At 33.1% G+C, this 27,649-nt stretch overlaps 1 protein-coding gene across 1 annotated transcript; it reads left to right on the top strand.

Moving 5' to 3' along the window:
- Positions 1–27,649, top strand: dsf (nuclear receptor dissatisfaction). Its single transcript, XM_090101510.1, has 8 exons — positions 1–48; positions 16,107–16,133; positions 25,001–25,174; positions 25,384–25,494; positions 26,418–26,657; positions 26,896–26,977; positions 27,065–27,170; positions 27,457–27,649. The coding sequence occupies exons 1-8, from the start codon at positions 1–3 to the stop codon at positions 27,647–27,649; spliced, it is 981 nt and encodes a 326-aa protein (XP_089957636.1).

Raw genomic sequence — 27,649 nt, 5'->3', positions numbered from 1 at the left:
ATGACGCACCAAGAGACACCGCGAGACGAATTAATTCAGCCAAACGCGGTGAGCGGGCGCGATTTTTGTCCGAAGTGCTCATTTGTCACCAGCTTTGCAGGTGTGCGTGTCACACCGGAGACTGGAGAAAGGGTCGCCTCACCTCACCTAGTGTTGTTATGGATATGGCATATGAGAAATCGTATTTTTATTTACCTTATTGTGCAATTTAAGTTTGTAACAATAATCAACTATAGGTAGGTACTTTATATTTTCAGCATTTATCAAAATTAATGATGCCTTTAAAAAAAATTAAGCGATTAGTATTCTCATAGTAAGTACTTACCAGGCTATTAATTTTATGATAAAAACATACGTTAATCTATTTTTGGAATAGAACACATTAAAACTACTAACTTTCATGATAAACATAAGCGATATAGAAGTAGGTGAATGAATACTGTCTTAATAACGATTAATAACAATTAGTTTTAAGTAGGTAATTACTAACTTTTACACGTTTATAGGTATTATTAAACTGGTTGGTTCAATTAAATTTTTTAAGTCAGATATTTTATTTCCGGTAAAATTATTACCTTCTCCAATACTTTCCTACACTAAATCACTTCACTAAATAATGATGCAAAAGTAACACGGTTGCGAATGTAAGGCGCACGATACTGGATGAGTTGTACTTTTGAATATGACAACATATTCAGTTGTTCCTCCTTTCAAATAATTTTCAGGTAAGAGGGCCATTATTGCCACCCTCTGTTTTCTTACAACGTTTGAAGGTGAGCTAAGGTTTTCATTTAAGATTTGATACATATACGGTTGTATGGTTTGATACATATATTATGGTTTGCTTATAATGAAATGTTACAGATTGAGTATTTAAATCGAATATTGGGTATTATATAAAAAATAATTAAACCTGTAACCTTATTTTACTTATTTTAAGATAATATTCATGTCACCTTCAAGCTTGATATGTTCAATATCTTGTTATGTTAGTGTAAAAATGTCCTCAACCCACAATGTGATTGTAATGGAAATTGACACAAAATACCTACTATTGCAGTAGGTAATCTCCCGAAGGCTTAGCTTCTGAAGAATAGGCTTTTGAACCAGACTAAAACGTAGATAGAGAACCGAGTTAATAGAATGTTTTATCGTAGGCATTATGTTTTACACTTTCTTTGAAAATAAACAGTGTAGCTACACTGCTCTGAAACTACAGTTACAAAACAAAAGTAGCAGATCAAGGAACTTATTAAACACTCATCATCGCTGGACAAATAGAGCTTAACTGGGTGTCGGCCGACAATGGTCCAGTCACGCGCACATTATTTGATGTGTTCAAGTGCTTATCACTGGCTAGGGCTGCCTGCGTTCAGTTTTAATTTCACCAAAACACACAGATAGCTACTCGATTTAAATGGCTGGTTGAAATTAAAAAAATACTTAAATAAAAAGTATTTATCACAGATACCTACTAGGTATCTAAGTATAACAGAATTCATGTTTATACATGTTTCTAGTTAGTCAAGTAGTTCAAGTAGTAGAAATCGCGTGCCTATTTAATAAAACAGCTTAGTAGAGTTTTTAATTAGATTTTTTTAAATAAATGTGTAATTATCTATTAATTAAAATTTATTAATTATAAATTAAAAAAAAAACTTCTAAGAATATTTTAAAAAAGTCCTAATAATAACGTTTATTACAAAACACCATTAGCAGCCCTAACGCAGGGTGTCGACGGCCGCCCTCGTCACCCTCGCGCCCTCTATGCCCGTGCATATGTTATTTTTTCCAAAAGAGAACAATCATAAACAATCACCCGTAACTGATTTAAAATTGCTTTAAAATTGAGTGTTGATTTAAAATAGGTACCTACACATAGTTTTCTTTTCATATTTTTCAATGGGTTGTGGGAAATTCCCATAAAAATTGTATCACTCTTGCTCAAAGTTATTATTTTAGAATAATTTGAATGTAATAAAGAACGTTTCGTATTATTAAATGTATTAATTAGATACTAAGACTCAAGAGTCTTCCAGATTATACCTACTATGTGAAAAATGGATATCCTAAGTGCTAGGATCAGTATTCAGTCGTCCCCAATTTTAAGTACCTATCTGCCCACGCATTTGCCCAACCTCAATTTTTCATACTGTAATTACAACTTTACTATATAGGCATTATAGCGCTATTATGATAATATAATCTCCTTTTAAATCGAAATTATAAATAATCTAAGTATCAAAATATAAATGGAAGAAAGTGTAAGTAGGTATAAGATTGCATTAACAAATATAATTAGCGCAATACTAGTTAGGTATAGGTAGAATTCTATTCAACATTCACTATATAAAATATGAATTAAAAATAGACAGTAGTGATTCGATACCTACCTAATTGTCATTGTCATGGACTGGTAAAGCTTTTGTGTAAGTTGTTTTTCAAAGGCCGGGTGCCGCAGTCGCGTGCCACGCATTAGTAGCCATTTAGTGGGATTTAACGACGCCGATTATTATTTAAATCGTAGAAAAACACTCCATTTATAACAATAGAACAAAATCAATCAATTTAATTAGTTAAAGGATGAGAGCGATAATATTTTCAAACTCTACATAGGTATGAAATAGTTACGTAGAGCCTCAAAACTTATTTGAATAAGTTGATGATCGGTACTTATAGCTTAAACGTTATTGCAAAGATGTAATAACTAATACCTACAAATTTAAGTAGGAAATACGGATATCTGTTGAAACTCTTCTTTTGTATTTTGCCAAAGTAGATTTAAATAAAGAAATTTTTTTTAAAATTAAATAGGTTGCTTTAATTTAATTTTATCCGAAAATATACACTGGATGTAGTTAGGTATGTTTAAGTATTTCAAGAATGATGTTCATGAAAGAAAAAATTACTTTCTTAAACCCTTATCTTTAAAAATTGACAATCTATTTACAGAGGTCAGAGGCGTAAGGAAATGCCCATGGACAATGGTAACGCTTACCATCAGTGACTAACCAGTTTCTTTGCCGACTGTATCATAAAAAAGAGATTGAGTTTAAATTTTGTATTTTTCGTCACAAATTTAGAATCCGCCCAACGAAATACTCACCTAACACCTACCTAGGTATTAAAGTAGGTATTAGATAGGTACGTTACATGACTTTCTTTATTGTATGAAAACTATAGGTAAGTAAGTAGGTAGGTAGGTATACATCGTTATTGGAATCAATTTTAAAATTCCATCTTAAAACAAATACAAAATTTGTTTCTAAAACGAAAAGGGTTTTCACAAATGAATTCCAATTCAATACGTTGTTAGAAGATTTGACATTAAGGTTAACAAAGGCGGGATAAAGCAAAGAGTAATATGTGGCAATGTGAGCCGGATCACTTATGCTCGATCGGGCAGCGGATACAAACACAAGCGTATTTACTAAATGATCTTGCGGTAAGAAACTCCTTTAGAAAGTGTAATATGCCCTAAGTCTATGTCGCACGTGGCATTTTCGCTTCGTAGCTCAATTTCAATTCAAAAGCTCCGTGGACCGCCCCCTATATAAAAGGCAAGCACCGATTGGACGCTCACGACGCCCAGCCAATTAGCTCCCTTTATCCCCTAGTTCTTACTTGACATTTTAATTTTAACAGTGGCTATCGTAATTGTATTTTTGAGTTAAATTTTAATATGGAAAAGGTAGGATGTACTTACTCGATTTTTTTACAAAAATATTCTGAAAAATATTCACAAAAGTTGTTGAAATTTTTAAGTTTATTGAAATGGAAGTTTCAAGAAAATTCCTAGCTTAAGAAAATGGTAACGAATTACATTTTATAAGCATACTTGTACATATTTAATTATTCATAAAAAAATAAAGCTTTTATAAATAAATATGTACACACACCACGGTCAAAATCGCCGTCACCGATACCCTGACAATGTAGCCTGTAGACCGGGCCACAAGATGGGATCACAGGCGTCTCGCTCGTGCTCCATGCTATTGTCATTTGCTATCTCGCTCGAGGGGTGGGCCCCGATGTAATCAGGGGATGATGTGACTCGCGATCTCCGCAGCGGCTTCAAAGATCACAATTATTGGAGCAGTCTGTCGAAAGCCGTGACTCGGTGGTGAAGTCGGAAAAGTCACCGTGAATTTTTTTATCGAAATCAAATTAATGTGAATTATTAATCCAATTAGACTCTAGTTTTTACAAATAAATTAATTTGGACATTAATAGTGATTATTGTTAGTTGTACTATTAATTAAAAAGTTCGCATTAAACGCAGATTTTAAATACTTAGAGGATATAAGTGGTGAGCTTTTAGTTAACTAGAGGTCATAGATCAAAAGTCGAGCTGTCGACGTTTTGGGAAAAACAACGGACGCCGGTCGCGGCCTTCCGTAGGATGGGAACAGGTCAGTAGTTTTAGATTAAATTGTAATTAAATTTAATTTTTTATTTTTTTAATTGTTAATTTATTCTGTTGTGATATAATTTAATTCCTTACCCAGTTGTAATACCTGAGAGACCAAAACAATAAACACAAATTGCTGAGCTTATTTTGTAGAGTTTATTAGTAAATCTATTGTAACTTTTAAAGAAAAACGAGGTTTTAAACCTGTTAACGAATTATTACTGAAAAAAGTCGAACACAGACAAATTGACACGTCTGGGTATGTATTTTATATTTACATTTACATTACCTATATAATGTATACTACCTAATAAAATTAAACAGTTGGTAGGTACCTAATGAAATGTCGATTAAAGGTCGATTTGTGTAATAATGTCCTATAAAATAAAAATGTTTGTTAATACATACATAGGTACTTCCCTAATCAATACAAAATGTTACAACAGCTAATAAGATTGATTTGATCGAGATTTTTTACCCATATAGTTAAATTTTACGTAAACATCTAATAATAATCACCAAGATAATTATTTTCAGTTAACTATAAACGAACTATTCGTTATTACGCATGTTATGAAGTTTCTTAATAAATATTAGATTGTATTGCTACCAAAGGGAAAGAGCGACATTGTTTTTTTTAATTAAATTCAATAGGTACAAATTATTAAAATTAAGGTTAGCACCAATAAAAGTAGAGCAGTCTTTAAAAACAATATATGCCATACTTTTAAAATATTAACGTGGTTCAGACAAATCTAAAAATAGCTTAACAAACTATCAATGCCCCAAATTAACATTATTCAGAGTATGATCATTGAGATGAGGAAACCGAGCCCTTAGTTATGTAAAGGGACGGTCTTGGGCTCGATTTGGGAATAGAAACTTGTCGCACCCTCGTTAGATCTTAGAACATTGTACAGAACAATATACAGGATGTTTACACGTGCAATATCTACGCAATTAGGTATTTAAGATTTTCTTTTCTCTTGCTAAAATATTCATTAAATTTTTACGAGTTTTTAACTTGTTGTGTTAGTCGTTAGTCTGCCTGAATGTTCGGCACGGTATGCGATATGTAGATTGTGGATATATATGGGTCAAATCTTAAGATCAAAATAATAACCAACCTTTTTTGCATTGTGGTCTCAAATCTGGTGTTTCTGGGATAGTGCAATGAACTGAATACATGGACGCCGGGAGATAGCAAACGTATATTTAGTATACTTATTGAATACTAGGTTTCCGCCCGCGGCTTCGCCCGCGCAGTCAAAGAAAAACCCGCATAGTTCCCGTTCCCGTGGGATTTCCGAGATTGCATCATTTTCCCGGGATAAAAAGTAGCCTATGTCCTTTCTCGAGTATCAAAATATCTCCATACCAAATTTCATGCAAATTGGTTAAGTAGTTTAGGCGTGATTGAGTAACAGACAGACAGAGTTACTTTCGCATTTATAATATTAGTATGGATTAATAAAGAATGGATTAACTCTATTTTTATTTTTTACAAACTTAAACACATCACTTAATTCCTAGTTCCTCGATTATTTATTTTTATGCGAAGGTTAATTTTGCATTGACAAGTCAATTTTACAATAGAGTAATAGATACATGTTATACTTAATAATTTTTTAATTAATATGGAATTAGTGTGTGGAAAATGTAAATAAAACTAATAAAGAAGTTTAAAATAACTTTTTTTTTAATTACTTACTAAGGTATTTTATAAGGGATAATTCTAAAGATAGATATATACTTTTTATTGTAAATTATAGGTAGTAAAAGTAGCTTTTCGTCAGCAAAATTCTCCAGTGTCACAGATTTGATACTAGCCAGTGCGTAGAGGCATAGAATAATTCAAGGAATTCTTTTTTTTTGTAAATTTTAGCATCCCGCTCTGTGTTCCCGCTACACATTGCTATTTGCTGGAAAAATATTTTTTTGCAGAAATCAAATGTCAGCAAATTAATCAAAAAACTAAAAACATTACATTAGAAATCATCGATCAATATGAAGAGATTGACAGGCTACAATAGTAAGGGAAAACTATATGAGGCATATGGATTAAAGTACAGCCTGTATGTGCTTTGTCGCTAATATATCGTCAGAGTCATTCGTCATAAGCCCACATCGCAAAGTTCGTTAAATCAACACAGACTGTGTACGTTATGCGTAGATACATCGGCTTATCTATTGTCTTCAGAACACTATTCAATTGAATAGTAAGAAGCTCACTTTGTATTAAGTTGGTTTATTGATGTTAGTAAGTATGTCTTGTCGATTTGTCTTCCATAAATTATAGGTAATATGACTCTAGGAGTTATGAAAAGTGTTCAATGTTTTCTTTCTGAATACTAGTTAGACTTGAATACGACCCATGATTCTTAAAAAGATAATTTGGAATGACTATCATCAGTCTCTTCTTCTTATTTAAGGTATAATAATAATGAAAAGCACTATGATGTTAAATGTAAAAGGACAAAGATATGAGGTTTTTATGACTTTATTTATTAAGAAATGCCAACGTTTGTACATGCATTAATTACAGTTAATATAATATATTTAAAATACCAAATGTAACAGACAATGATTTAAAACAGTTAACTAATAAGATTTTGATTATAAAATATAAGATGGTTCCAGTTCTTTGTGAAACTATAATGATCGAAAGTCACCTTCAAAATTCCTCATCTTTTACAAAACAATACAAATTATTGAAAAATATAGGTACCTAAGCGTCCTAAGCATGATAATGAACATAAAACTACATAATTATTTTTTAATAATCGGATTATACTTATTCACCTGTATGTAAGCTATAACATTACTAACATTAAAATTGATTTCAATAGCAGAGTGTGTTGTTTCACACGAGTGTCAGAATTTAGTCGCGATTAGCTAGAGTTCGATGCACAGGGCTGCACGCATCGGCGCACCGACACATACATTACAACCCCCTTTGCCTATCTACATTGTAAATAAATTAACACTTTGATCTATTGCAAGCAATGCATACGTGGTCACTTCATTTACAAATGAATTCGATCTGGAATTGAATTTGTAGGTAGAGCTTTTTCCTTTAGAGTTGTTGACACAATGTTACGATCCGTTTTTATAATTATAGAAAAGATCTTTTTTCTATCTTTTGGTAAGCAAATTTTTGATTATTGACTATTTAATGTACTTCATAACGTTAACTAGCTATAATTCGATATATCAAAATGAAACACTATGTTGGCGAAAAGGTTAGATATAATGTGATTTGATTATTATAAAAACATACTTTCATGGTACCTATGTATTTACTTATTATTAATTCGTTCTTACAATATAATGACTATTGTCTATTTGTATCAGTTTATATTTATTATTTATACCATTAACTGCTCTCCTCGCCAGAGCACGTAACTTTTTGTATTTTTTACACATTATTATCCCAATCTAAGCGGAGATAAATTCAACAAACTGAAAATCATGCAAATGTTTTTAGACATTCATGAGTTATAATTAATGTAAAACACGATTTAGATCCAGTATACGTAGTATATTATTATTAGTCTGTGAGATCCTGTAGGTACAACACACGGGATAAACGTATAATATCTAAAATAAGGTATTTATGTAAATATACGTCGGCTTACTGATTATAATTAGAATGCATATAGGTAAATGGAGAGAGGAGATATTATGTAATTGATTATGTATATTTTTCCATGATAGTAGCCAGTCAGCATACTTCACGTCTGGTGAACATTTGTTTATTAAAAATTATAAATTAACATTTTACAAACCCATCATTGACAAAAACTTCTTTTTAATGTCATAACTAAACGCTACGAAAGTGCGGTGAGTAAACCGTAGCGACCGGATACGGCTACGGCTACAGCCGTAGACCGTAAATACTTTTGAGAAATTATGCTATCGTGTAATGTAATTGTAATTAGTTTTGTTTACGGATACTTACATGTTACGTTCATCTTTGAGAATTTATAAAGTTCAATGAAGAAAAATTGAAAATAATATAATGGGCAGTGAAAAACCTATGGCTATACGTATACCGTGTGTCTACAAGAGGCCTAACTGATAATTCATCAGTTCTTCGAAATCCGTCAAATAATGAAATAATTATAGACGTACCGTACCTAGTTACTTACTTAATATTTAAAATTTATCTAAATTTTGTATTATCTTCTTCTTATTGTATGTAGGTTTAAACTACGCTGCTTTAGCGTAGAAGAAGTAATGTGTGTAGTTTTATCAGCAGAAATTTACATTAGTATAAACATTATAGATGTAGTAACTAGTAAATACATTCGTAGCCTATGTCAATGCGCAACTTTTGGATGCCAGATCGACGTTCAAATTAAAAAAATTGTTACATTTCGATTTTGGTAAATATACCTACGTACTAAATCTAAACATTTTTATATACCTAAATGTTAAATGATCGAAAAAAATGCAAACCCCAACCTTTACTTTCAAAGTATTAAAGAATTTCAACGTAATTCTAATTAAATTAAGAAAGCTTAATATGTTGTGTTTTTCTTTTGTTTTTTTTTACGTATCTAGTACAGGATCTAGTGATAAATAAATTCAAGAACAAAAGTTACATTTATTAAAATGTGTTTCATTAATTTGTGGTACATATCTTGGCCGACGGGTAAATCTGTAGAGTGTAGTCACATAATAATACCAACGTTCAAAGTTGTGCTATATATCTCGGATTAAGCTAAGGATTTAGTCCACAAGAAAAGACGATGCTTGATGAATCTAAAAAAGTAAAAGTTTAATCATTAAAAGCTGATCAATGAAAATAATAATAAAATCTGATTTATAGGTATTATATAACATGAAACATATAGCGGTAGGTATACAAAAATTGATTCCTTAATACCTAAGTGAGATATTTATATTTTTATATATTATATTCAGCCAGAAAATTATGGTAGAGGTAGGTAGTAGGTATTCCAAACCGCTGTTATATGTTGTTTGATTCCTGGTTAGTCATTACTACACTATTTCCGTTCATCTCTTACTTACTTCTTTCTTTTGATCATTAAACCAACCGCACGTATCGGCTCCGCCTGAGTTGAAACAAAATAAAATATAGCGAGATAAAGTGCTTAGATATTTTTTTTCGCCTTCAACGGAAATGCCTAAAATTTAGCAGCTATAACGAATAAAATATTTTTGGCATAACTACTGCAATAACCCGCCCTTCGTAGATATTAAAGTTTAAAAAGTAAAGAAAAAGGGATAATTATGCCACTTCGCGGCTTTCATCTGATGCCCGAAAGACGATCGGTAAAGTCGTCTAAGTCCCTTTCGGTGAAAAAAGAAAAGATCCTGTCTTGAAAAGGATTCAAAGCTTATTCAATCCTCTTTTACACCGCGCCCTATAGGAAATAAAGAATATTTTCTAAATGTAATTTAATCGTATCGTACTGTAATCGAAAGAATTAATAATATTTTCTATTTTACCATTCTATTTACCTATTAATAAATCATTATCATTCTGATTAATTTTTCATTAGGTATTAATAAAATTTATTTTAAATAATTCGTTTTTAAAATAAACAAACCACAAACTTAAACTTAAATGTGATACTTTTTATCTTTCTAAACCTCTACTATGCCGCTATAGTCTATACTTTTGTGCTAACTCACTTATTTTGCAATTAAACCTTGTAGTAAATTAGTTATAACATAAGCAACATATTTCTTACCTTCGGCATTTCGTTGCAAGATTGTGTAATAAAACTCTTTGGAAAAGCGTCAAAGAAAAGGGGCAACTGAAGGGGAAGGTTTCAGTAAACGCAACAAAAACACGACGTTATTAGCGAGATTGGTGTAATCTGACTAATCCGTTTTGGGTAAGGGAGCGCTCAGCGGCATACTTACTGCGTCAATTATTGAATAAACATTATCATCTTATGATAAATAGTATCAAGGAAGATCATTGGTTAGGCTATAATTCGGTTTTCTTACCTAAATTGTAAATACTTTATATTTCAATCCATATTAATTTTTTTAATATTATTATTTTCACTTAAAAAGGAAGTACCTCTAAGGTAATAATAGGTTGTTGCCTTATATTATAATATAAAAAAAATAATAATCAATAACTACGTCATTACTTATTATTAGTTCTTTCTCTAAGTATATCTTAATACTTATTTAATTTTTTATCATCAGGAGATCGACTGCTTGACATACCTTGCAATGTCTGTGGCGACAGAAGTTCTGGAAAACACTATGGGATTTATAGCTGTGACGGTCAGTATTTTCATTACCAACTTGGATAAAACAAAACTCTGTCTTACATAAGTAATTGATTAATTATTTGTTAAGATGGTACCTGGTAAACATGGTTTTACAACTTTACTTCATAATTTAAGTGAAATACTTACTTAGATACTGCAGAAAGTCGTTGAAGGGATGAACAACGCACATTATAAAATTAAAATAAAACAATATTTACTTACAGTCATATCGCTTATAGCTTCAAATTCAAAACTAGTTAAGTATTCAAAAAGTTACTAATAAATTTTGTCAAGCATATCGATTTATACATGATATTCCGTTCCTTTGTCACGCGTGTACCTACTTCCAAGCGTAATACCGTCTTAAACTATAGGTTGCTCCGGCTTCTTCAAGCGGTCCATTCATCGGAACCGAGTATACACATGCAAGGCTGGTGGAGAGATGAAAGGTCGATGTCCTGTTGACAAAACGCATCGCAACCAGTGCCGGGCCTGCAGACTTGCTAAGTGCTTCCAGGCGAATATGAACAAAGACGGTAAGTCTAATTACTTACTTTATCAGAATAAAAATAATTATAATATTCCAGCTAGTATCCGCCCAAAGGAAACATTTAGATGTATTTATATATTAAACATTTCTATCCGCTAGGTTCACTAACACTTCGGCTCATATTATTCATAAGTTCGGTATAGGTACTAATCTTCTTATATATAAAAATGAATCGCAAAATGTGTTGGTAAGCGCATAACTCGAGAACGGCTGAATCGATTTCGATAATTCTTTTTTTATTATATTCCTTGAAGTACGAGGATGGTTCTTATGTAGAGAAAACGTAAATATTATGTACCACGGGCGAAGCCGGGGCGGACCGCTAGTAATTAATATTTGAAAGTCTGAAAGAATGGTGAAAGTAACTTTCAACGAACGGCAAGTTAGAATTAGACGCAAGACCTTATTTAAAATATCAGAATTGTACATAACATACATACGCTCTACCTATAATATAACTAGTAAAACAGACAGCTTAGGTATCGAAAACATTCACATTGTGTTGTACAATAGAAACACTAGATATGCCCGGAGTGTAACACCATAGAACACAATCCATTATACATCAGGCTCACAGCAGGTTGTTTTGTCCGCGGAGCGCTGAAATATTGAATGAAATAAAACTAGGCAACACCGACGATCGCTTCAATTTTCATCGCGTCCCCACCTGTCATTATGACGTTTCACGTATTCAATATTGCGGTCTGCATTGTCAGCTCTGGGTTCTTTTATATTACGTTATTTATGTGTACAGTAACATTGAAACAATATTTATGCATGAATAATTTGGAAATCTGCATGTTAACCAAAATTGTGTAGAGATATTTTACAGTAAGTATAATTTCAGTAAAGCCATAAACTATTTATGTAGATGACTCGTATAAATCTAAATCTCTATAATTAAGTGAAATACTAAGAATAATTGAATATTCATGGAGTCCCATGTCGGTCGCAAGTCGGATGCTGGTTCTCATACGTGACAGAGCTTTTGCGATTATTAGTTACCGTGTAGGGTTGTCGAAAATAATTTATGAAATTTAATATTATTAACGTAATAAAACTGATGCAAAAAAATCCAAGTAGAAATAGATGTCATATCTAAGAATAATTTTAAATGGGTTGTAAATTATTAATGGTTGTAATGTATCATATATACAATATACATATATGTTGTACATTTAATAAAATCTGTTAATGGCAACCCTGTATTCAAAAGTAGCAAAGTGTGGTCTCGCCGCAGGTGCTCCATCGTTAAATTATTCACGAGCATCACTTTGTGCCGCCGCGGCCCGGATTACCTTTATATGTTTACTCGCTCGCGTAATTATACGCCCTCACGAAACTTACCCGCCACATGAGACAGTACTTATTACTAAACGTATCTCGCTATATATCTAAAGCATTTTTCCGCTGTGTAGTGATAGAAAGACGGAGAAAAAAAAACATTTGGAAATTACATGAGTTTAGTTGAAATAAATAGATAGGTACATTTAAAAAGCTTTATTTGGTACAATGAAAAAGCAAAATTAGGTCAAAATTTCTACACATTCATCGATATGTATCTAACCTAAATTTTCCATTTTATTTCGCACGATCAAACAAACGTAATCCCCAATTTAACTTTTTGAATTAATTCGAATCGATAAAGCTACGCGCTACGCTCACTTTGCTACGAAAAACTTTCCCGCACGGCGAAGAAGTTAAAGGGCCTATAATCTTTATATTTCTCAGGGTAACTATTAAGTTATTTTAAATAAATATTGTATTACTTTGGTTTTTTAAATTATGTAAGGTTTTTTTTTATATTTAAGTATTGTATTAAGATTTTCATATCATCAAGTACTTTTTATAATTGGTGTTTATGAGTATTTATTACGCGCTCATCGAGTACTTTTTATAATTGGTGTTTATGAGTATTTATTACGCGCTACGAAAATACAGGAATAGGTGTATTAACAATTTTTTGATAGATAAAATTAACTCCGTGTGTCACACCCTACTTAACAAACATTTTTATGGAAAATAATTTGGTTAAAGACATTCACGAAAGTGCATTCCAGAGATGAAAAATAAAATTAATAGAAATTTAAATAAAAATTTGCCAAATTATTATCACAAAGTCTTTTAATGAAAGCAAAGTGTCGCGAAGACGCGGAGTCGTGGGTGGCGCGCCGCCGACAAGGGGCAAACTTTTCAATTACCGCCATGTCGTGTAACCCCGCAGCGGGTTAAATTAATTCTCTCTACTTCACAAAAAGATTCACCTACCCCACACCACCCCTGTGAACCAACCGTTCTGCCTTTTTCCCAATTTTCCCTGATATTTTTCGGCGCCCGCCGGTAACATACTGACGTTTCACAATATTTATTTTTAATTTAACGGTTCGCACGCAAGATTCGGAATTCACAGTGCGTTACACTGTGGCGTTACCTTTTGAAGTCTTTTTGTACAAAGATTGAAACAGTAATGAATTAAAATGAATCGTTTCCCTTGTAGACTAGAGTAGATAATTTTTGAAACAAAAAAAAATCGCAGTCGGATGAAACCCATTAGAAAAGGAGGGGAATATGATAAAAATGTAAGGAAAAATAATTTACGGTCGATCCGAGTTCGGGAAGCGGGAGGGGGGAGCTTTAAAGAGAAAAAAATGGTTTCTCTCGATTTCCGACAAAACTACAAGTCTTATAGAAAAAAGTTCAATGGCAAAGTTGTAGGTAATTAAAAGTTCTACAACTTTTGCATTCACAATTTTTTCACATAACCTAAAAATTTAGGTGAAAAATTAAAAAAACCAAGTTTTTGGTCTTTTATTTCTATCTACTTCAAAATTTATTTTTTTTCTACGAAATTTGGTGGAAACTTATTTTATTATGTCCCAAATACACTGTAATTTATTTGATTGAAAATATTTATTTTTTCGCCTTATTTTGAATTAATACCAAAAAAACAACCTAATTTTCAATCGAAAAGTCACCCGTCAAAATATCAGCTTTTTTCAAAAACTTGGGATGCCTTTTATTCATTGAAATCTCTACTTTCATATGGTGTAAAAAAAATAAACACCACCATAGTAAATGTTCTCAGGAAATGCATACAAACAGTCTGAAAATTAGCTTTTACTAAATCAGGCACACTTCTCGAACTACCTGAAATGTTTTTATCGACATCATTTTGCTTTTGAATATGCTGTAAAATATTAAACTTAGAACAGATAATTATTTTTCTTTTGAAATATTACCGAAAAGCCGATACAAGAGAAGATATAGAGTTCAAGAAGTGTGCCTGATTTAGTAAAAGCTAATTTTCAGACTGTTTGTATGCATTTCCTGAGAACATTTACTATGGTGGTGTTTTTTTTTTACACCATATGAAAGTAGAGATTTCAATGAATAAAAGGCACCCCAAGTTTTTGAAAAAAGCTGATATTTTGACGGGTGACTTTTCGATTGAAAATTAGGTTGTTTTTTTGGTATTAATTCAAAATAAGGCGAAAAAATAAATATTTTCAATCAAATAAATCACAGTGTATTTGGGACATAATAAAGTAAGTTTCCACCAAATTTCGTAGAAAAAAAATAAATTTTGAAGTAGATAGAAATAAAAGACCAAAAACTTGGTTTTTTTAATTTTTCACCTAAATTTTTAGGTTATGTGAAAAAATTGTGAATGCAAAAGTTGTAGAACTTTTAATTACCTACAACTTTGCCATTGAACTTTTTTCTATAAGACTTGTAGTTTTGTCGGAAATCGAGAGAAACCATTTTTTTCTCTTTAAAGCTCCCCCCTCCCGCTTCCCGAACTCGGATCGGCCGTAATTTATTTTTCCTTACATTTTTATCATATTCCCCTCCTTTTCTAATGGGTTTCATCCGACTGCGATTTTTTTTATCTTTTCATTATTTTCAAAGGCTTCTACCCCAGTCTATTGTTGCGTTCTCTGAAAACATTCCAATGTTTAGAATAAAAATTATATACCGTTATGCTGATTGCTGAATTGCGTATAATAATTACTTCATATTGAGTACCTACTGCGTGATAGCTCTAGTTTACTTTCAGTTTTAGTTTAGTCAAACGGTTATTCTTGTAATCATAGACATTTGAATTTGTTTAGTTTGTTTCGCCTTCACTGGACACTGTGATTAGGAGGATAACTGATAAAATGCCCCTATCGAATTTTAAACAAAATACGAATTACGATAGGTACCCACTTATTCGAATAAAAAAGAATACAACATAATAAACACGATAAATTAAAATTATCTAGAGTTTAAAAATTATACATTAAGTAATGTCTAAAAAATCAAGCATAATCTGAAACACAATTTAGGTTTTGTGGTTGCAACTTATATTAATTATAGTATTAAGAATAATAGTTTACGATCAAAAACGTTTTATTGACAGCATTAATCATAAACGCCCCTTTTATTTTATTGCTCATCAGTACAAAAGTATTGCGTGTTATATTGTGGACTTACACCTATCGACGGCGTATCAAATTGAAAAGATCGCTGTTCGGGAGCAGTTTAGGAGTTGGAACACGTGTTCGACACCTCCTGCACTCCTGACCACGGGGACTCACGGGCACACACGAGGGGACAGTGAGGGGCTCAATTATCCCGTTATTGTGGAATTATCTATGCTTGTATGATCTTTTATTACAGTTCAATTGTAGGGTAAGCTAAGATAGAATCGTATCAATAATAATATCATTTCAATTTTTAAAGTGAAACTTCTTTATCGGGGTTGGAAAAAAAATTAGTGTAACATTTTTTCGTTACGCGTGACATTTTTCCGTTACGCGCCATCTTTTTCTTATCCCTACCACGCGTGATTCAACGTATTTCTTTAAAGTCGCATATAGTAAATTATTTTTTGAAAAATAAGGTCATAAAGAAGTTTTACTTCTTACGTGTGTACACTAGTACACGCACACATTTTTTTTACTAAAGGTGCTGAAGCACTCATTGCAATTTTGAAGTGAGGTGTATACTTCAATCAAGATTGAAGTTTGTTCTCCTAAATTTTCATGTCATTAACGTATTGAGATGTTGGATAAAAAGTCTCAAGAAAATATGCATCAACAATAATTTGAAGAGACCGCGTACACGTCTGAGAATCCATGTAATGTACATGTTAAAGCAACAAAAGGAAAACACATAATAGCAATACCTGTTTAAACTTAAATTTATTTTAAGGCCGTGAATACGTTTACGAATAGGTTTGTAAATAAATAAAGGTTCCGAGGCCGAGGGTTCGATCCGATTATGTGATTTATACAGCTCTTTGTCAGAGTCCTCGCTACAGTACGAAATATTACCAATATTTTGACAATAAGTGAGCCCACCCTGAACATCACACGGAGGGAATGAATTTCTCACATCAAATTTAATTTTTAAATATCGTGCGTGAACAAATTATTGCACGGTCATCGCAATGAAACTAAATTATAATAGGATAAACCTCTCGTACAGCTGGTATAATGATATTTTTTTCGTCAGCTTCCGTGATAATTAATTAACTTCGGCGCTGCAGTCGGGGGCTAATTGCGTTACATCAGAGTGGATTTGTTGAGGTTTAGCCATGATTGCTTTTTGTAATTAAATTACAATTATCTATTTGATAAACAAATTCTCCGTTTTTATATGAATTTCTAAATAGACATGTTTAGTCTTCAGAGTGGACTGAAAATATGACTTTTTTGAACTGAGGTATCTATTATTAACATAATACCAAACATAATATAATACTATATTAATAATACCTATATAATAAGCATTAGTTGTCATGAACAATAGGATAATCTTTGTAGTAAAAAATATATTCTAAAATTTACATAGATTACGGCATGATATAAGGTAGGTAAGTATTGAAGAAAGTTAGGAAGCTTAAATTCAAATTGCAAATTAAATTAACTGCCTACTTACATTCGATCCTCATTTACTTAAAATTAACAAGTTTATAAGAAGTGTTTCTTTCAAACTGTTTGATTTTGAAGCATTTTCTAAAAATACTTTTGGTTGGTTTGTAAACTCACGGGTGTCACAGAACAAAGTTGTTTAGTTAGGGAGTAAAGTGTTGTAGCGCACTCCGAAACTTGTTCAGTTTGAAACAGGCAAACGTTCAAAAACCGCTGCCGGTTACCGTCGTCAAGTTTTTCCATAGACAAACTGTTATTATTTAAGTTCATTTAATATTTACTCGGACAAATTGAATTGTAAAAATAATAGGCACCTACATTATATATGCAGCTGGATATTTTAAGTTTCTTTTAATAAGAACTTACCAACTTTCTTTTCCTTATGAGATATCGCTAAATTTTCAACGTTGAGTTAGTAACTATAATTAAAAAATATAAAAAATAATGATCATGTGAAATTATCGGTACTCTATTTGATGGATTTCAATATAAATACTAAATAGGCACCTGATGTAGATATACTTACCCATATTAACAAAGTAGACTTCTTCAGGACCCTGACAGACGTTACCTTAATTCGGTTAATGAACTGTTACAGATATTAATAATTTCACAAGCGGTTGGTTACGTGTTCATGATCCTAAGAACTAAAGGTGAACAAGAACATAGATATTTCTCATATTAATGTCTGTGGACTTGAAAGTATTTCTGAGATCAAAACCTTCTGTGAAGTTATGTGTTTTAAAGAATTGTGCTCTTTAGATATGACTGCGGTAAGGAATAATTTCGTGCGCAGGTGAGCCGTGGGAGCCACGGCACCTGGCTCGCCCCCTCTGCCTCTTCGCTGCCCTCCGCCCTCACTGGCTCGTTAATGATGATGTGCTCAGCCAGCAGACTATTTCACTTCTGAATACATCTTTCTCACTTTTGATTCATCCTCCCTATCACGCTCAGGTGTAATGCACTGGGCGTCTCTTTCCTTTTTGGTTCGCTTCGTCGCATCCACCTAGTCAATTCGGCAAACGCGTATCTACTTTGTGTCGGAAATGTAATGGAACAAATGCGGCTGGAATTAACGTCGAAACGAATGTCGGGCCACGGGGTCGCTCTCATCGGATATTTTCCGCACGATGATTTTGATGCGCATCTATGGAACAGTAATATCGTCGGAAACGAATATATTTTTATTATTTTATTGTCTGCCGGGATATGTTACTTAATTATATAAATAGAAGGTAACTACATTAACTCCAACATAGTCTACTATGTTATAGTTAAATATGAATATAATTTTGAATAAATCCTTATACACTAATAATATATAAATAGAAACTATTTAATTTGCACAAAGCACACAACATTATTTATATTAAGTATGATCAAAAATAGAAATTTTCTTAATTCGATTATACTTATTTTCTTACGTTCTCCATACTTGCTCTCCATTTGCGCAAAGTCATGATATCTGTATTGCAATGAACCGACTAAATATCTAATGACGAGGAGCTTTTCGATTTGATCGCATTATTAAAGCAGTTTTCCTTTAAACTTATAAACCATTTGTTTTATCAATTGAAAAAAATGTCTTACGATTAAAAATATATGCCTATATCTTTAAATTAGCTGGATAATAATTTAAGAATATCTATCGATATTGACTTTAAAAGCATTAGAAATAGATAAGTTTTTGAAAATTTAAGTCTAGAAGAGTTAGATTTTTTTATTTATAATATTATGTACCTACCTATCGATTTTAATAAGAATATTTTCAGCACGAAAGAAAAAAAATAGATGCTCTTTATCCTACCTAATTAATTATTTTTGTACTTGTTAAGAATATGTTTTTTTCTCACAAAAAAGTATTAATGAATTGTACAATTTTAATACATAAAATAATAATTTCAAATATCATACACACGGTTTTGTGGTGGCTCTTACTTGGTCGGTCAATAAACCTTTTGACCATTCACCAATTCGGCTTCGTGAAGCTTTCATAGGCTAGGCGAGGAGACTGGGATTATTGGGTCATTAATCACACCCCCCGACGTGACTGGTCGCCACCTTCTCACTTACCCCGCTGGTTAGGTATGGCTTTCCAATATTATCGATAAAATTCGTGTATGAATTTTTAATATTTAACTCGGCAAAGTGGTTATCGAGCACACGTAGGTATCAGAAGTGAAACTTTCTTTGGCAAAAAATTATTTACTAAAACCATCGCTTTACTCCATGACGTGACGGTTTTGCCATGACGTGACCTTGAAATTTTATTCTCAATGCGCCTAAAGAAGTTTCACTTAAAAAAATGTGCTCGTAACGTAATAGAACATAGAACTAAACTATTCATAAAAATAACAATATGTACTATATAAAAAATAGCACATAGCACTGAGTCAGTTTACATTCAAATTTCAATAATAATAAAGATTGAGCTTTTTAAAATGCCTGAAAAAATAACCGAAGACCTTTTTTGGAAAATTATTTTTTCTACTTTGGGTAATTTTATTCACACTGAATTTTTGCGCGATGGCGGTGCATCATGGATGATTACTATATGATTTATTGTTCCATCTTTTTCATACTGAAAGATATGATATTTCTTGTGCATAAAACTATTCGATAAGAGCAGGAACAACACTACAATATCGACCGCAGCTCTCCATTTACACGAGAGCAACGTAGATAGGTACATACCTGCCCTACTTCCTCGCAAGGAACGGTGTAAGTTTCTTCAAAGGCGATTTCTGGAATCTTGTCTTGAACTAAGTCTAGACGTGACTAGCAAGACTTAAGTTTAAGACACCGTTTTGTAAGATCTATAGCTTGGGAAGCAAACAAGAGTACCTAGTGTATACGGTATCTTACAATAAATATATGACTTTTCTTTTAGTACATAATATTTTGTTTTCCATTTTAAATTTTAATTAGGCTATGACATATTGTTCTGATTTTTGACCTTTTGAAAAATACATTTTGTTTACTTTTAATTCCTGAGCACCCTCGTATTTGTTTATTTGCAATTCACCCCATGAAAGTTTCGAGAGTAGGTAGATAAGTCATTAAATACATATTGAAGAGAAACTTCCATAAGCGCGTTGAGAATAAAATTTCAAGGTCGCGTCATGGCAATCCCGTCACGTCATCTCGTCATCATGCCAAAGAAGTTTCACTTCTGATACGTGGGCTCGGCACACACGCCCGTTTTTTTTATAGTGCAACATTTTCACCACACTAATTTTAAAATCCTATGTCTAACAGTTTTCGTGTGATATTTTAAGATCCTAATAATCATGTGCAAATTACAACGCTATCAAACGCTATTTCGCTTTATCGTCATGTAATTAAAATTGGACATCCGCGTCATTCTAAAAACCAAACCCTCAAATTAGGCGACCCTTGAATCGAGCTAGATTTTTATTATTTTAATCTCTCTTGCTGTACAATTAAGGTGCATATTTATTTGATATTTTTACCGCAACAGCGGGGTTGAAGCCGAGAAAAAAGCACGTGTTCTATTTGGGATTACATGTGCCCCATAAACAAAAGGTTAGGTATCTTTCGCCTTCATGGCCTTTATTTGGACATATCTACTGATACGTGGTGAAACTTATTAAAGTAAAAAAACTTTTGTTATTCCCGATCGCGTTCACGTAGGTCGTAGACTTAAATCGGAAAATTCGTACATACCTACCATTTTAATGAAGGCTAGTTATAAGACTAGGCTAGTTTATCTTTACGTACAATTCCTTCCTATTCCTTCTATAGTTATACTTATAAGCAGGTAGCTAAAGTTTATGGCATCCCTTAACCAGCAATTATCGGGTGAAAATCTTTCTAAATATATTAATAAAAAATATTATTAGTATAGATTGGCACCCTCTACACTGAAGAGTAGGATGTAATTGTAGAGTCTACGCACTCTACAGTCTACAATATGGGTACGGTAAAGAGTTGGGTCGTGATTTATTTATGAAAAAAAAAATCGTAGCTGGCGCATAGATCTCGATTTATTACAATTTCCTTAAGTATTGTTAACATGGTTACCTAATACGGGGCTAATACCGAATTTCGTGTTTCAAATATTGGTAAGTATATATGGGTAGGTATCTACCTAATTGATAAAAACACAGCATCTTTCGATAAGTTAATAAAATAAAAATAAAAATAAATAAATAAAATTCATTTAATTCAGGCCACATAGCCCATAAAGTGTTAGTAAAATCTAAAGTTAATAGTGCTGAAAAATATATTTGATTAATTAACAAATAATGTGGAACTTCAGGAATAGAATTAGACTTCATATAGGGCACGTGATACCTATCAGTTTTTATAGCATAATTTACAGCGGGAGAGGCAACAATGTAGCTACTAAAGAGTCAAAGAGATTTCCAAGTTAGAAAAATAAATATTGGCTGAATTAAAGAAGCAAAACGTTAAATTGAGAGAATCGCTTAAGATCGTAAGCTTCTCCCCGAGACCCGAGTTCTCTAGCTTTAAACAGTTTCGCAGCTACCCTTTTGTGTAGCGTTTAATCCACAGACATGTATCAAGATAGACTAAGCGAGTGTATGTACTTCCCGTGTCCAAACTAAGTTATTGAAACTTACTTGACGCTGGCCTACACTCAGTCCGCGCTTGCAGTTCGCCAAGGAAAGACGTGAAGCTGAATAAAGTAAAATGCCAAATTGCGCCGTTATAAACTGTAGAAACTCCACAGCTGTGAGTGGCCGAGTTAGCAGAGATGTTTCCTTCCACCGGTAAGTAATTTTCTAATCAGAATATGCACTATTTATTTTAAAATCAAATAAAGAATATCTGTGGAAAACGATCGTGACAAACACGGATACCAAATCATACGAAATGATTCGGAATACATTGCGGCTTTTACTTGGCACGGTAAAGATCGCGTCGTATGATAACAAGCAATGAATAGCGTCTTCTCATTTTTCTGTTCTCATTTTTCTGTCCAATTTTGTGGTTAGTGATGTTCATTTGATGCAACAGTTCTCGATTCTAATCGATTTTATAATCGAACAGAAAAATGATAATTTGTAGGAGCAATTTTTCAGAAAAAAAGGCATAGATTTTTTTGTCATTTAATACGACTTGACCTAGAACTTTTAAGTATTTTAATACAAAGGTACTAAAAATAAATATTATGACATGGACGCCATTAGTTAAAGTGTCATCTTGGGAGTTTTTTAAGAAAACTCCTTATTGCTTAGACTATGTTTGTTTTTTTAGTTTTCCAAGTAACCCGAACATAAAAGGAAAATGGATCGATGCAACGGGACATAAAGATTGATTGATTGACAGTTTCATTACTTTCTTTCGATGGCCTCTCTAGTACGTAGTACATGGTAACTCAATGGGCATATGTAAGAAAAAGCTAAAACACATTAGTTTACTTGTTAGAATATTAAAAGGTTTATAACTTTATTTTATCATCCCTCTGTCTATGGTAATTATCATTTTTCTGTCTTGAATCGATTTAGTAATCGATTACGATTCATTTATTTGACTACCTCTTAGACATAGATCTAGTTTGATCTGATTTCTTTCGATTTACTTCGATGGGATAGGACGATACTAGAATCGCCGCGCGAGTGGCGGCCTAATCGATTTAGCGTAAAATGAAATTAACATCACTAAAAAGCGCTCGTGACGTCATAACGCGTCAAGGTCAGTACAAAAAATATGACACGCTTGGTTTTCATACAGATCGCGGTACTTGCGTTGTCTACTTAAATATACATGTCTGTGGTTTAATCTGTTACTCATGTAGTGTCCGTCACTATTCACGTACTGAGTAAGCCGCCGCGCGGGAACCGAGCGTATGCAGCGAGCGGCGAGCGCCATGTGCACACACAATAGCCGCATTCTCATGGACTCAGCCTCACTAAGCTGATTGCGTGACGTCATTACATTTAGGGTGGTGCACATTGATGCAATCGAAACTGTTTAACTTTTTATACATGCTCACTGCACTCCTTATAAGCCCGCATTTTGAATTACAATCTTCTTAGCTGAATTCTTAATGTTTGAATAGTTAATTCTGTATGTTGGATAAAACTTGGCAAACGTTTGACTTGCTCTTTCGTCGTATTTCCTTCTTAAATTTAGTGAAATCAGAACTATCTACTGTACAGAACAGAATAGAACAAAGTCAGTACCTATTACTAAATAGTACCTACTTACAATGATAAATGTGCTCTCTAAAATTAGACACTAAGTTGGTTTTTATAGTGGAAATTAGGAGACATGCCTATACCTATTTGGCTATTTTACTTTATAGGTTAAAATTAAAAGGTAAAATGCAATACAGGTAATGGAAATGTTATATAAATTACAAGATAAATATATTCACAAAGTCCCCTAATGCAGGTTATAGGCGACGAGATCCTAGCTTACGCAGGGATCACTGATCGGCGTATAAGCGCTACACGTCTCCATAATCCAACATGTTAAACAACTACAGATTTACATTTATATGCCAATTCAATGTTTCGTGATAGTTGAATATGTACCTACATTATTCGTAAAGTATTAGAACTGTTACTGAAAGTTCAATCTTTCTGAATAGATAATCTAATACACATAATATTTTATGCTACGACTGGAAAAATACCTACATCGCCATCCTACCTTTAAAAAAACGTAATATAAATTATGATTATGTAGGTACACAGTACTTTGTAGAAATGTAGAGTCACTTTCTACTTCCTAATTAAATAGAGCCTACGCCTAGATAGATTGGTAGATATGTCTGTTTTTTCTGCTTATTGAATCACGATAAACCTTACGTTTTCTTTGTTTATCGCATTTATTATATGTAGGTTTTTTAATTGAAGAATATTCTCCTCCCAATCTTGACTGGACTCTCCTCGATCGAATTGCTTTAATTTCACAATTAGTTATTGTAACAAAAATATTAAAAAATAGAATAATATAATAATATATAACTAATAATAAATAGATAAATCTTCGTTTCATATTTTCCTTTATTTAGAACATTGACCAAATAAAAATTTATTCGTTGAGATGAAAAGTTTAATCTTTAGAAAACCACTGGAATACATATTATAACTCACCTATTATCATTTTTTATTACAATTTATAAATTTTGAATAGTATTTCAAACCTTATTGTGTTGCAGCCGTGCAGCATGAGCGTGGTCCTCGCAAGCCCAAACTACACGCCAGCTCGCTCGGCTCCCTGCCCCCACCGTCGCTGGCCCACGCTCACAAGCCGCACCCGTTGAAACTGTCACCACCTTCGCCTTACACACCACTACCACAGCCTTTTAACTTTCAGGTACGTTTATAGAGATATTTTTTTTACAATAAGCTTTTGGTACGGCTCTATAACTACAAGATATTTCAGCTCATTATTTTAAAATGTAAATAGTTATGGAAATATTTAAATATGTTGAAATAATAAACATTATATAATTAATGTAGATTGTTTTCCTCCACATGATAAGTATGATTCATACTTTTAACTTCCGAGTAATTAATAATTACTCGGAATATGTATCGGAATATATAATGTACTACCTATATCTATAGGTAATAACCTATAGATATAGGTAGTACATACCTATAAACAATGTACCGCGGTATACCTATACGTACCTACTTATACTATCGTGACCGTAAGCATGCTGATAACAAGCTTATAAAGTTAAAATTAATTAAAAGTAATTCAAGGAAGATAAAAGTTCTTACTTATCGAGCAAAAAGACTATGAAAAAATATATGTGTATAGAAAATATGTAGGTATAGATATGATCTACTCACTCTACACAATCGATTCCTTCTGAGTTCTGACACCGTAGCGTAATGAGTGCTTATCATTTTAGTTCAGCATCAACGGTCTGAATGACTCAGCACCTCTGAGCACGGCATCTTCAGCAGGATCGAGTGGCGCAGGAGGCACGGGAGCCGTCAGTCCTCTGCCTCTTATCACTGAACCCTTTCTAGCGCCGCCACCACCTGGTCTCCTTCACATGCTTATGTCAAGTGATAAATGTCAGGTTAGTTGGTAAATTTAGAACATTTTCTTTATGAATTGTTAGATTTTGCGGGTATTATAGTAATAGGTAGTTGCTTACCTATGTTTTTTAAAGTGGTTTTGCTCTATAAAAATTATTCACCGTTTCTATATAGAAGAATGGGAATGAGTAACAAATTAAAAGCGAATGTAAATTTTGTCCTCCTACACTTACAATTTAATATTTAATAGGAACTAATGTGGAGCGCAAAACAGCTTCAACTACAAGGCGACCCGACTCTACTTCGGCCGCCGCAAAATGCTTTCGGTGCTCCCTTGGCCCCTACGTGGGAATTGTTACAGGTAAAATATCAGTGTAAGATTATTATATCTTAATAAAGCAGGTCGCTATAGAAAAAGCAGTAGGAGAGGTGCGGATAGATCTTAAAATGTGTACAGCTAAATACTATAATGCTCTACAATTCTACATTATAGTGCTAGGTAAAACCACAAATGTAAAACTTTATAAACTATGTTTATTTTCACAGATCCAGAAAGAATCACGTCCACATTTTATTCATAAAATGATAAAACATTGTAAATTAATGTTATTCACAAATAGGTATTTTTCTAAATGAAAGTTAAAACTTTTTTGAAGCTACACCTTACTCGTCAAAGTGTTGTTAATAATAAAGGAACTTTCATTACCTAGCGTCCTAATTACTGAAAGTTCGTACCTATATATCGTATATTATGTCACATTTATTTAATACAATGCTATTTACTTTTCCGTAAATGCCTTTGTGACTTATAGGGCGGGATCTAAGCCGCGATTGGGCGCCGCAGGGGTGACTTTTCGCCTACTTGACTTACCCCGCCCGTTGGTCGCGATACGATACCGTGACTTTACGCCCACAGCGATGCAATACCTAAACTTTAGTAACCCCGCTTTAAATAAAACTTTATTTCTTAGTTTATAAAAACTTAAGTGCAGTAATTTTAAATGAATGTGGAAGATAGGTAACTAGTTAGATCATAGCTGATGTCTAAACCGTCTAAATCTACCAAAAAGTCAGATAGTACGTAGGTAGGTACGGAACTTATGATAGGTAGGTACTTTAAGATACCTATTTAAATCTTAAAAGTGAAATCCTGTTCTAATAAATATAGGTAGGTACTATACGGTCTACGTATTCCACAACTAATAGTTATAGCATCTAGATACCGACGCAAACCTTCATAAATAAAAAAAATTATCATTTCCGCTGACATAAACACGTTTTCAGGAAACCAGTGCACGCCTGCTCTTCATGGCTGTGCGTTGGGTGCGATGCTTGGCGCCTTTCCAAGCGCTCGCACCTTCAGACCAACTTGTGTTGCTAAGGGCAGCTTGGAAGGACTTGTTTCTATTACATTTGGCGCAGTGGTCCGCGCCGTGGGACCTCGCCCCGCTGCTGTCAGCGCCTACGGCGAGAGCTCGGTTACCACCGGAACCGTTGGCTGATTTAGAACTTAATACTTTACAAGTATGTTAATAGCTTTTATTGAAATATTTAAACGACATACTAAAAATAAGTACCTAAGTATAGTTGGTGTTATCTTTTATGTAAACCGATTAGAACGGACAAATGCGTAAATACTAAATAGGTACCTACTTACTACCTAATAAATGGTAGGTAACTACTTATTTAATTACAAAATAAAATCTTGTACTTAGGTACTTACCTAACTAAAATAATATTTTAATGAATTGCTTGTTTTTAGGAAATATTATGCCGGTTTAGACAAATCGCCCCCGATGGAAGTGAGTGTGGATGCATGAAGGCGATAGTTTTATTTTCACCAGGTAATTAAAAGTATACCTATAGTCTTGTAGGCAATTATGAGCAATCTATCGATATAATATGTATATTAAATACTGAATTCTTTACAGACACACCCGGCCTTAGTGAAACCCAGCCAGTAGAAATGCTGCAAGATCAAGCCCAATGCATTTTAGCGGATTACGTTCGATCAAGATACACTCGCCAACCAACGAGGTAGGTACCCATAAAATAAACGTATTTGTAAATTAGGTATGTATGTAATTTTTAGGTACACCAGTGAGAAGGGTGAATCCTCTCATCTTGGATTTGTAATTAAAAAAAATAATATCGTAGCGCATATCCAGAAATAGCTTTGAAGTATTTTTTTCCAATACCTATACCTACAAACAAATAGATACATAGATATTATAGTTCGGACAATGGTATTTTTGTTTGAAAATAAACTATTTATTATTATTTAATATTTATATCGTACCTTTAATTGCTAATAATCCAACAGATTCGGCCGATTATTACTTCTCCTGCCATCATTGCGGGCGGTCCGCCCACGATCCATCGAGCTGTTGTTATTCCGGGACACAGTGGGCGACGTGTCTGTCGCCACACTGCTTCACGACATGTATAGAATGCAGCCAGCTCCTACTCCAGCATTTCAACCGATATCATCAACAGATCATTGTGCTTCGCCTTAA

Source organism: Colias eurytheme, chromosome 4 (genome assembly GCF_061535395.1).
Source record: "Colias eurytheme isolate Ceu_HAF_F1 chromosome 4, ilColEury1 Martin Lab GWU primary, whole genome shotgun sequence".
In the NCBI taxonomy this organism is placed as follows: domain Eukaryota; kingdom Metazoa; phylum Arthropoda; class Insecta; order Lepidoptera; family Pieridae; genus Colias; species Colias eurytheme.
The sequence above is the reverse complement of the archived record's forward strand: the minus strand, read 5'-3'. Positions and strand labels throughout refer to the sequence as shown.